Source organism: Capricornis sumatraensis, chromosome 3 (assembly GCF_032405125.1).
Source record: "Capricornis sumatraensis isolate serow.1 chromosome 3, serow.2, whole genome shotgun sequence".
Taxonomy (NCBI): Eukaryota; Metazoa; Chordata; class Mammalia; order Artiodactyla; family Bovidae; genus Capricornis; species Capricornis sumatraensis.
This window is the reverse complement of record NC_091071.1, coordinates 141,171,836-141,184,779: the sequence shown is the minus strand read 5'-3', so window position 1 is coordinate 141,184,779 and position 12,944 is coordinate 141,171,836. Positions and strand designations below refer to the sequence as shown.

The 12,944-nt window shown below is 38.4% G+C and overlaps 1 protein-coding gene across 2 annotated transcripts in view; it reads right to left on the bottom strand.

Annotated features, from left to right (window-relative positions):
• Nucleotides 1–12,944, bottom strand: part of PTH2R (parathyroid hormone 2 receptor) — an 86,225-nt gene that overhangs the window by 46,642 nt on the left and 26,639 nt on the right. For both annotated transcript variants that reach the window (XM_068969014.1, XM_068969015.1), the window contains 4 exons: nt 10,837–10,934; nt 9,748–9,937; nt 8,715–8,868; nt 3,980–4,040 (listed from right to left, as the gene is read on the bottom strand). In XM_068969014.1, the coding sequence (XP_068825115.1) occupies nt 3,980–4,040; nt 8,715–8,868; nt 9,748–9,937; nt 10,837–10,934 (503 nt within the window). The remainder of the gene's footprint in view (nt 1–3,979; nt 4,041–8,714; nt 8,869–9,747; nt 9,938–10,836; nt 10,935–12,944) is intronic.

Genomic DNA, 12,944 nt, shown 5'->3' with positions numbered 1-12,944 from the left:
TCTGTTCGTTTCCAAGGCAAACCATTCAATATCACGGTAATCCAAGTCTATGCCAGAACCAGTAACACAAAGAAGCTGAAGATGAACAGTTCTATGAAGACCTACAAGACATTTTAGAACTAACACCCCAAAAAGATATCCTTTTCATTATAGGGGACTGGAATGAAAAAGTAGGAAGTCAAGAAACACCTGGAGGAACAGGCATATTTGGCCTTGGAATACAGAATGAAGCTGGGCAAAGACTAATAGAGTTTTGCCAAGAAAATGCACTGGTCATAGCAAACACCCTCTTCCAACAACACAAGAGAAGACTCTACACATGGACATCACCAGATGGTCAACACCAAAATTATATTCTTTGCAGCCAAGATGGAGAAGCTCTATACAGTCAACAAAAACAAGACCAGGAGTTGACTGTGGCTGAGATCATGAAAGCCTTATTGCCAAATTCAGACTTAAATTGAAGAAAGTAGGGAAAACCACTAAACCATTCAAGTATAACCTAAATCAAATCCTTTATGATCACACAGTGGAAGTAAAAACAGATGTAAGGGACTAGATCTGATAGATAGAGTGCCTGATGAATTATGGACGGAGGTTCTTGACATTGTACAGGAGACAGGGATCAAGACCATCCCCATGGAAAAGAAATGCAAAAAAGCAAAATGGCTGTCTGAGAAGGACTTATAAATAGCTGTGAAAAGAAGAGAAGCCAAAGCAAAGGAGAAAAGGAAAGATACAAGCATCTGAATGCAGAGTTCCAAAGACTAGCAAAGAGAGATACGAAAGCTTTCCTCAGTGATCAATGAAAAGAAATAGAGGCAAACAACAGAATGGGAAAGACGAGAGATCTCTTCAAGAAAATTAGAGATACCAAGGGAACATTTCATGCAAAGATGGGCTCAGATGTCCTCAGATAAAGGACAGGAATGGTATGGACCTAACAGAAGCAGAAGTTACTAAGAAGAGGTGGCAAGAATACACAGAAGAACTGCACAAAAAAGATCTTCATGACCAAGATAATCACAATGGTGTGATCACTCATCTAGAGCCAGATATCCTGGAATGTGAAGTCAAGTGGGCCTTAGAAAGCATCACTATGAACAAAGCTAGTGGAGGTGATGGAAGTCCAGTTGAGCTGTTTCAAATCTTGAAAGATGATGCTGTGAAAGTGCTGCACTCAAAATGCCAGCAAATGTGGAAAACTCAGCAGTGGCCACAGGACTGGAAAAGGTCAGTTTTCATTCCAATCCCAAAGAAAGGCAATGCCAAAGAATGCTCAAACTACTGCACAATTGCACTCATCTCACATGCTAGTAAAGTAATGCTCAAAATTCTCCAAGCCAGGATTCAGCAATACATGAACCGTGAACTTCCTGATGTTCAAGCTGGTTTTAGAAAAGGCAGAGGAACCAGAGATCAAATTGCCAAAATCCGCTGGATCATGGAAAAAGCAAGAGAGTTCCAGGAAAACATCTATTTCTGCTTTATTGACTATGCCAAAGCCTTTGACTGTGTGGATCACAAGAAACTGTGGAAAATTCTGAAAGAGATGGGAATCCCAGACCACCTGACCTGCCTCTTGAGAAATCTGTATGCAGGTCAGGAAGCAACAGTTAGAAGTGGACATGGAACAACAGACTGGTTCCAAATAGGAAAAGGAGTATGTCAAAGCTATATATTGTCACCCTGCTTATTTAACTTATATGCAGAGTACATCATGAGAAACACTGGGCTGGAAGAAGCACAAGCTGGAATCAAGATTGCCAGGAGAAATATCAATAGCCTCAGATATGCAGATGACACCACCCTTATGGCAGAAAGTGAAGAGGAACTAAAAAGCCTCTGGATGAAAGTGAAATTGGAGAGTGAAAAAGTTGGCTTAAAGCTCAACATTCAGAAAACGAAGATCATGGCATCTGGTGCTATCACTTCATGGGAAATAGATGGGGAAACAGTGGAAACAGACTTTATTCTTTTGGGCTCCAAAATCACTGCAGATGGTGACTGCAGCCATGAAATTAAAAGACGCTTACTCCTTGGAAGGAAAGTTATGACCAACCTAGATAGCATGTTGAAAAGCAGAGATATTACTTTGCCAACAAACATCCATCTAGTCAAGGCTATGGTTTTTCCTGTGGTCATGTATGGATGTGAGAGTTGGACTGTGAAGAAGGCTGAGCACCGAAGAATTGATGCTTTTGAACTGTGGTGTTGGAGAAGACTCCTGAGAGTCCCTTGGACTGCAAGGAGATCCAACCAGTTCATTCTGAAGGAGATCAACCCTGGGATTTCTTTGGAAGGAATGATGCTAAAGCTGAAACTTCAGTTCTTTGGCCACCTCATGCGAGGAGTTGACTCATTGGAAAAGTGTCTGATGCTGGGAGGGATTGGGGGCAGGAGGAGAAGGGGACGACAGAGGATGAGATGGCTGCATGGCATCACTGACTCAATGGACAGTGAGTTTGAGTGAACTCCAGGAGTTGGTGATGGACAAGGAGGCCTGGCGTGCTGCAATTCATGGGGTCACAAAGAGTTGGACACGACTGAGAGATTGAACTGAACTGAATTAATGCATAACTTTGCACTGTTCTGCAGAAATTAAGCACCAGCCCAGAGGAGGATGTTGACTACATGCTGACTACAAGCATGTAGTCCCCGGGCTGGTTAAAACCAGAAGACTGGTAATTAAGATTCCCAAAACATCACCCTGTTACCTAACCACTAACCAATATCCATGACACCATCTTGCTGTGTGCTCATAAAACGTTTACTTTATGTACACAGAGAGAGAGAAGGCACCCTCTGGTTTCTCCTCTCACAAAGACACTAATCCTGTTATATCAGAATCCTACCCTCAGGACTTCATTTAACCTTCATTACCTTCTTAAGGGTACTATCTCCAAATACAGCCACATTGGGGGTTGGGGTTTCCCACATATGCATTTGGGGGAGATACATTCCGTCCAAGCAATAAGTTTGACAGTGAAAGCAATGAGCAGGAACTGAATACTTCTCTACGTTCTCCTTTCCTTTCTGACTCATCATCACTAAAAACAGAAATAATATGAAGCAATGAATGTTTCAGCATCCATGCGTCATGTAGCATCAAAAAAGAAACAGGCAACTGGGAGGCTAATGATTCCCTAGGATGGATTCCACTTCTAATGTGCACTTGTTTTATCATTTTAATATATTTACCTATGCTATGCAAGACAAGAAAACAAAGAGGTGGATTAAACCTATACTTGACAACACATATATGTAAGCAGTAAGTAGAACACGTGTGTGTTAAGCACAGGTACTAGATATTTAGGGCAACTGAGCACTAAATATCCACAGTTCACCAAATATATGAGACACAAAGTATCCCTTAATACACAGGAAGTCCTTGATATTCTTGATGTCTTAATTAAGCACCAATAGGTGGAAATCCTGGCCACATATCCTTTGCCCAAAGAATGCAAATAAAACCTAGGACTGCTGAGTAGGCTACGTGCCCTTACATCTCTCTGAGACAGCAAGTGCATGTCCCTGGCCCAGGGCACCTTCTGTCTGTGGGTCTCTTGCCGCAACCTTATTTCTGGCCCTCGTAACCACACCATCAGTGGGGAATGCTAATGTGGCAGAGAGTAAGAGAAAGGAGATATGAATATTGCCTAAACTCAGTTACTGTGGTCCTTTCACCTGTGTGCACAACATCCTAAGTATGTTAACTAACCCATCTCTTTCCCCCAGCTTCTTATGGTATATTTCAAATTGATTTCATAAACCATGGGGTTCAAGCATCCCAACTGGGTCTGTGAGTCCTTCTGTCCCATGACTCTGGAATGGATAGCTGGCTGGTAATATATGAGAGGCTACAGGGTAATCCCTAAAGGGCAATGTCATCGAGAACAGCCACAAGTGCGAACTCCAAGCAGGAAGCCAGCCTTGAGAAAATCTGAGGCTCTTGCTTTAGCTCTTCCTTTCCACCCACCTTGCATCAGCCAGAGTTGCTCGTGCTATAGCCCAGACTGTCACAAAAGCCGCTGGGAACCCTGCAATCAGAAAAGAATTCAGAGACAATATTTGTTTCAGGATTAAGGTATCTTTTTCTTATACTCATCACATAAAAATATACTATTAAAAGGTGAAAGAGAAAAATTGGACATGAAAAATGTTACTATGTAAACAAGAAAATTCCACTTAATTTTCATCTTGTCCATTTGAGAAGAGAGCTGGTACATTGATGTTATTTGTTCCCAAAAGTCTGAAGAAGAAGATTGGCCCTATTTTCATTTGAGGGATATAAGGTTAAGCTATGTAAGGAGGGGAATGAAGTTCCTGGAGTCAAAGGCAGGTAGTGGTCGGTGCATATAACTTTTACCTCTTGCCACTCCAACAGCCACATGCTTTCCAAGAAGCATGAAGCAACAAGAGGGACTCATGAGAAGTGACAGGAAGGCTATTGTTTTTAAAAATTTGAATTTTCTCATTCTAAAGGTGGAAGGCATAGAGAGCCTACACTGAAAGTTACAAAATTAGGACGTTTTGATCAGTTTAGCCTCTTCTTTTTTGTTCATACTGGCTGCAGACAGAAGCATTTGCAGGTACTGAAAACTTACCAAAGAATGGTGCTATGTTAGCTTGATGATTTGAGCATGACATATTTGTCTTTCATAAGTCATAATCACCTATGAGCTTGCAACATCAAATCTATTAATTATACTGACTTTCTATGAGTCTTTGCTTCCAGTAAAGATGGACTGTTTAGTTCATGCTATATTCAGTTAGACTCTGACATCACGAAAAAAACACAAACCATACTTTTATAGAACTCTGCAATAGAAGATCAAAGGATTTAATGAATATGTGGCCTTTTAGAAAGAAGTTTTAAAAAAAGGAAAGAGAGGCCACAGGAAGCACCTTACAAAGAGAGAAAAAAATTTAACTCAGAACACTTTTAACACAATAATTTTTACCTTTTAAAAGACACATTTGTAATTTTTCAGATATCTTTTCTAAGCAAAGAAACATAAAAATAGATGTAGATTAAAAATTTCAGAAAAATTAAAATAAGGTGATATCCTACAGCAGGGAATTTCTTTGGTTTTCTTAGTGATCTAGTTGAATTTAACCTCAGTCTGCCTGTGTGGCTATTTAATTTTATAACTCTATATTCCAGTTTTATTTACTGTTTTTATATAACTCCCTCTTTTAAAAATTCTGCTCAAATTCTATGTTTTAGGAAATTTTTGTCTAAATGAAAGTGAAAGTGTTAGTCCCTCAGTCACATCCAACTCTTTGGGACCCCATGGACCGTAGCCTGCCAGGCTTCTCTGTCCATGGAACTCTTCCAGGCAAGAATACTGGCGTAAACTTTCATTCCCTTCTCCAGGGAATGTTTGTGACCCAGGGATTGAATCCCCAATCTCCTGCACTGCAGGCAGATTCTTTACCATCTGAGCCACCAAGGAAGCTCAGTGTGCTGTGCTGTGCTTAGCTGTGTCTGACTCTTTGAGACCCCATGGACTGTAGCCCACCAGGCTCCTCTGCCCATGGGGATTCTCCAGGCAAGAATACTAGAGTGGATTGCCACGCCCTCCTCCAGGGGATCTTCCCAACCCAGGAACTGAACCAGGGTTTCCTGCATTGCAGGCAGATTCTTTACCAGCTGAGCTACTAGGGAAGCCCAAAGGCAAAGTGCTTTTATATGGTAATACACACATTCTGGCATCTCATCTGACAGGTGAAAATTAAGAATAGCTGCTAATACAGAGGTAAATTACCACATTCAATAAGGATAAAGAAGCAAGATTGAAACTTTTTTTTCTATCTTATACATTACTTTAGGTCTAAATCTTGTTTAGATCCAATTATAACTTAAGGCTCCCTCTAGGTAGGTAAACGGGCTTCCCTGGTGGCTCAGAGGTTAAAGCATCTGCCTGCAATGTGGGAGACCCAGATTCGATCTCTAGGTCGGGAAGATCCCCTGGAAAAGGAAATGGCAACCCACTCCAGTACTCTTGCCTGGAGAATCCCATGGATGGAGGAACCTGGTAGACTACAGTCCATGGGGTTGCAAAGAGTCGCACACGACTGAGCAACTTCACTTCACTCATTTGGTAGGTAAACGCTCAGCACGTTATTATTCACACTGTAATGATGTGTGGAGCTGCTTTTATTTACATTGGTTTTGCTGGTTCTTAATAATAAATTGGCAAGGAAGGAAATTACCATCTAAAGAGGAACATATGCTGTATCTGCCTTTGTAAATTGACGGATATTTAAAATGACTGTTTTTGTACATCCTTATCACAAAACAAGATGTACAGAGAAGCAAAAGCAAATTCTAATGATAACTATGTTTCTATTCTTTCAACCAATCATAGCCTTAATTTTTCCTATCCCTGCCTTAATTTTCTCATAAATAAGGCACTTTATTCTTGGCTCCAACTACACATTTTAAAATTGCATTTAATTATACACTTAAGAAAAGAAAAGAAAGCGAAGTCGCTCAGTCGTGTCCGACTCTTTGCAACCCCATGGACTATCTATTGCCTACGAGGCTCCTCCATCCATGGGATTTTCCAGGCAAGAGTATTGGAGTGGGTTGCCATTTCCTTCTCCAGGGGATCTTCCTGACCCAGGGATCAAACCCGGGTCTCCCACATTGCAGGCAGACACTTTACCATCTGAGCCACCAGAGGGGTCAGTCAAAAAGTACAAACTTCCAGTATAAGTACAACAAAAGGTACAAACTTCCGGAAATAAGATAAATAAGTACTAGAGATGTGATACAACATAGAAAAAGATTAGTTGTTACTGTTTTAAATTGTGGTTACGTGAGCATAATATTGCATGTAATATGATTTATAAAAGTGAGCTTTCATGTAAATCCTACTTGCTTTCATGCATGTTATTAAACCATTCAATGAAATGATGATTTCAAGTTGTGATGGTTATCTACTATAATTGTCACTCCTATGCCAAAATGTTTCTGGGGAAATTAATACAAGTTTTAAAGAAAGGTAAGAAACTAAGACTTGTATAGAAGCTCACTGGAATCCTACTTTTTTTTTTTTGTTACATTTTATTTTTCATAGAATGATTTGAAAACTAGTTTCCTGGGTTTCAGAGCTTCCCTGGTGGCTCAGATAGTAAAGAATCTGCCTGCAATGCAGGACAAGCTAGAGACTCGGGTTTAATCCCTGGGTCAGAGAGATTCTCTGGAGAAGGGAATGGCAACCCACTCCAGTATTCTTGCCTTGAAAATCCCGTGAACAGAGGAGCTTGGTGGCCTACAGTTCATGGGGTTGCAAAGAGCTGGACACAACTAGAGCCACTAACACTTCCTGGGTTTCAGTGAGACAAATCCCTGACTTTATGAAGCGACAGACTGAGCGATACAGCCCAAATAAGAGCTGATAAGGGACTGAGCAGCTGACTATCAAACCAATTCGTAAATAAAGAAAAAACAAGTTTATTACTAGTGTGACCAGTGTCATAGCAAGCCAAAAAATTAAATCAAACTCAGACAAAGTCACTGTTGAATTTTCTATCAACAACTTTATCAACTTCTACTAATGATGTGAGTACACAGACATAATTTTGATTTGAAGGTAAACTACAAAAACTGTTAAGAAAATTACCAAAGTACCCCCCCAAAATATTAAATGTATCTTTTTTTATTTTAGTAATTGGTAGTCAAAGATAAGGGACAGCTTGAAACCAAACTGTTTTCAGAAATAGAATTTTATTTACAATTAGTATTTCATAATAAATAAAGAGTAACAGTAAATTGACCCTTTGTCTTTTTCAGAGTTATTAACTAACAGGAAATTCAATATCCCTTACTTTACGCTTTTAAATGTTAAGACAATGTTAAGGCAAAACAGGCAAAAAACTTTCTTATTTTGGAGCGGGGAAAAAACCTTCAAATTTAATCTTGAGCCACTTAGTTAATTTTTTCCCTCTGCTGACCACCTGATCATTTACAAATTAAAATAACAGTTGTTAATCTTGAGACTTCTTAATTTTAACCACATGTGAGTTTTAATTTCTCTTAAACTATAACAAACAAACAACATTCTTTCTCCATATCACACTGAGTTAGTGCCTGGTTCAGTAGTTCCTCTAGGACTGAAAAGGCATTTTTGGAATGTGAGTTCAATCTTTTTTTTTTTAATTACTTATGCCAAAAGTAATTCTAACTATTTCCTTCCAAAAGACATGGTAAGTCTACATAATTAGCTTGTAATTTGTATTGTTAAATATAGCCAAGATGGTTCTATAAATTTCTTTCTGTCATTCTCATCATATGACCTAGAATTATAAATCAAAGATGCATCATTATGGATTAGAAATTCAAAAATCAAAATTTGTAGAATGGAATTACGGTTAAATCAAGACACTGGCATAAGACATGATGAGCACAGCAGTTCTAAATGTGTAAGGCAAACAAGGTATTTCCCCCAAAGAATCCTCTCAAGAATCTGGTCTAAGAACAGTAACCCTAAGTTAAATGTGAAAAGTTTGTTACCACTGGGAGAATCATAGACTTGATTTTAACAATTTTCCTCAATAAATAATTAAAGAGAAAGGAAACATAAAGATGGGGTGGGGAGAGACTATTTCAGGAAAAGAGCTGAAAGAATGCTGATGACAGGCATGACACAAAGCCCTGAAATCCACAATCCACTTGAAAAGGAAAGGAGACAGAAATGCCTTACCCCAGCCTATCAAGGTGAAGCCCCACAGGTACTTGGTGTCCGAAAAGAATGCCACAAAGATTAAACTATGCAGATAGAGACCTTCCACCAAAATCCAATAGTAGTTTGTAGCCAAGAAGTAAATAAACATCACAACAGCCATCTTGCATCCAATCTGTTACAAATAAACCAACATGGCACCATATTAGAACTCCTACTCATACTGTTTCTACCACTAAAAAGCAGTTCCTCCATTTCTTTTTTAGAATCTAATGTCTCTTATAAATGGGGAAGCCAAGACTTTTGAAAGAGGCCAGAACAATGTTATTTAAATATAGCATTTCTAAGACTGCTGGCTTGATTTAGAAGTAACAAGAAATCACTTTTCCTCAATTTATTCAAAAAAGAATACTTGATCATCAGAGAAAATTAGGAAAGTACAGAAAAGCATAAAGAAGAAATTTATCTATCATTCTACCATGAATTTATTTTATTCTGGACTTTGTTATACTCCAAAAGTTAAATGGCTTAAAACACTAAACATTTAATGTGTCTTATGAATCTATGGATTGGCTAGGTGATTCTACTGATCTGGGAGAAGCTCAGGTAATCTTGACTAGGTTCACTCATAGAAGTCTACTTTCAACTGGCATACCATTACACCCACTTCATCCTTCATTTTAAACAAGTCACAAAGCCAATGCAGAATTACAATCAGCAGAGACGATAGTGAATTACAGGGAAAAGGACAAAGATAACGATGGCATTAAGAAAATCAGTCTACTCTACCTAATTTCCAGATATACCACTTCAAGGTGAAAATGCTTTCCATTAACTGAATGACTGGGTAATTCTACATACTTAATAACACTAGGATATCGAAGAGAACAATCAAGTACTATGGAATCTTACATGGAAACAAGTCTTTGGGTCTCTAATAAAGGAACTAAATCCCCTGGGTTTTTAAATCCCAACCTTCTAGTTTTGCAGGTAGGTTTTGCTTTTACTTTTAGAAGTGGTGAGCCATGTAAGGGGTCATGAGGAAAACACTTACATATTGTGATTTGTCCACAGCAGGCACTTCTATGGAGCTTTGTAGGTCATCCTGCAGTATCAGGGACCGCAGCTCCTTTACTCCTATGTGAGCATGGACCACTCTGTCCTTGACAAAGATGCTCGCAGCTCTCAGCATGAAAGACACAAATAAATGCATGTGGATATAGTTCCTAGTACAATGCAGTCGTCTACAGAGAGAACATATTTAGTATTTAGGTTTGAATAAAATTAGAAATGGAGACAGAAAATACATAAATGAGCTCAAACTTCCCCCCAAAAAAAGAAATATAATAAACCTGAACAAAAAGAGCAACAATTGGAGTCAAAAACTAAAATATGATTTTTTGAGAGTTAACTTCAAATATATCCTGATCAGCTACCATGTTTATCCAGATTATGCAGTGCTAAATATTATACTACAGTATAATATTATAATATACCATTATATTATGTGTGCATACATGCTAAGTTGCTTCAGTCATGTTCAACTTTTATGTGACCCCATGGACTGTAGCCCACCAGGCTCTTCTGTCCATAGGATTTCCCAGGCTAGAATACCAGAGTGGGTTGCCATTTCCTTCTCTAGGGGATCTTCCCAACCCAGAGATCAAACCCACATCTCCTGCATTGGTAGGCAGATTCTTTACCACTGACCCACCTGAGAAGCCTCTATTTCTTCCTGTATGGTATTGAATCATCTAGAGATTATTTAAGATGAATTTCTGTCCCGTGCCACCAAAATTATTTGGAAAAGGTGAAATAAGCCTTCACATCATGAATGAAAATTTTCTAACTCCTTTGATAATACTCTGCATCACTTAGCAAAAATAGACTGCAATGCAGACCCATTGTTTTAATGGTTTCATACTGCTTTGAGGCTTTAAGTCTTTAAACAAACAACGAAGAATAACCCTGAATTTTTCATCAAAAATAACTTCTCAAAGTCAAATAATATAACACAAGGTTGAATTCAGAAGCTTATGTTTAGGGAAAGTATCTGGAGGCACAGATTGTGAGAGGTCTGTGTCTTTGATGAATAAGAAACAGACCTGCCCCTTCACGGAGGAAGTGATTGAGAATTACTCACCTGAAGTAACCAATGATGAGAATAGCCACGGCCAGGGATGCAAAGGAGACAGAGTATCCGACAGTGTACATGACATAGAGGCGTTCAAAGAACTCTTGCTGCAGGGCAAGAGATTTAATCAGAAAAGCATATTTGATGGAGGTAAATTAAGAGCATGCATTTAAAAGATAGGCAATGTGTTGCCACATTCAAATAATATATAAATTATTTTTATGGCCTTCCTTTTACTCCCCAGATTGAAGTCAGGGTTAACATATAATAAAATGATTGGCATTTCTTCTTGCTTTAAGTGAGGCCAAACTCAATGTTTCAAGATTCACTTCACGGATTTTTTGCAGTGTTCATTTTAACTAGTTGGAACTGTATATCTAACGTGATATTTGGAGTAAATAAAACACACTGAAGGATGATTTTAAAACTAGTCAAAAGGATATATCACTTTTGGAATATTATTTCTAGTTTTCTTTTGCTTTTCTACCAAGCTGTAGTTCCTATGAAAGCAAAATGTGCAGATTTTAAATGAGCAGTTTGATGGGTTTTGACAAACTGAGTTCTTTGCGCCACTAGCTAGTCAAAAATCCACCCACCATCCAGCTCCCAGGTTAACTACTGTTCCAGTTTCTGTCATCACAAATTGGCTTTATCTGTTCATGCACTTCATATATTTCTTGACTCTTCTCAGACTTCTTAGAATTATATAGTGTATACTCTTTTTTGTCAAGACACTGTTATGATATTCACTGGTATTATTACATGAATCAACAGTTCATTCCTTTTTCTTCTTTTGTATTTCAAAATGACTATAAATTCAAAAGAAGTAGGAAAAGACAGTAAGAAAGGTCCTCTGTACCCCTTCACCAGTATCCTCCAATGCTTGCATTTAATTACACTAGGAATTTGGCATTGGTGCAATTCATGTGTTTACAGTCTGTGTCATTTTATCACACATGAAAAAAATTTTTAAACATCTCTGCAGTCGAACTACAGAAATAGTCCATCACAACAAAGATCTTCCTCCTGCTGTTCCTTTTACAGTCATACCTACCCTATTCCTCTCCACCATCCTTATCACCCACCAAACATTAATCTGTTTTCTATCTCTGCAATTCTGTCATTTCATAAATGGATAAATGAAATCTTATAGAACATGAACTTTGAGTCTGGCTTTTTTCACTCAGAGTAATAACCTCAAGATCCATTCAGGTTGTTATTCATACCAAGTTTGTACTTTTTTACTGCTGCACAGTTTGTGGCAAATGATTAGAATTATTAAGAGATATAACTAAACTAGGGCCTTCCAGGTGGCGCGAGCTGTAGAGAACCTTGCTGCCAATGCAGGAGACATAAGAGACACGGGTTCGCTCGTTGGGTCAGCAAGATCCCCTGCAGGAGGGCATGGCAACCCACTCCAGTATTCTTGCCTGGCGAATCCCATGGACAGAGGAGCCTGGAGGGCTATAGTCCATGGGGTCACAAAGAGTCGGACACGACTGAGTAACTTAGCACACTGCATGGTATGTACATAACCATCATTATATTTGAAATGAGTTTCAGACTTTGTAGATAACATACAAAGTTGGGTCACGTTTCTTATAGGCTCTTCTATGTTAATTGGTATCTTAAGATATTTGTTTTTAATATAACATTGATATAATATTAAGGCTAAGTCCATTTTATATTTTTATTTTCTGTTATGTTTTTCATTTCTGTGTTTTAGTTTTCTGACCATCCCTGAATTACTCGAACAATTTGTAGAATTCCATTTTGATGTGTATTTTTGGTGGTGGCTTTTGGTGGTGGCTCTAGGTATTATACCATATAACTTAATGTGGAAGATTTGACCACTGAATTTTCAACTTTCTTCTTTTCTAATTAAGTATTGAGAGCTATAAATCTATCTCAACATCTGCTTTTGCTGTTTCCCACAGTCTTTGATATATATTGAGCTTTCATATTTATCCAAACTTTTGCCATTGGTCACATAATTTTCAACTATTTCTGAATTATCTACATATTTTAGTTGATTTTCTATTGATTCTTTTGTGGTCAGAGAACATACATAGGCTGTGTGGTTTTAATCTTGAGATTTACTGAAACTTGTTTTATAC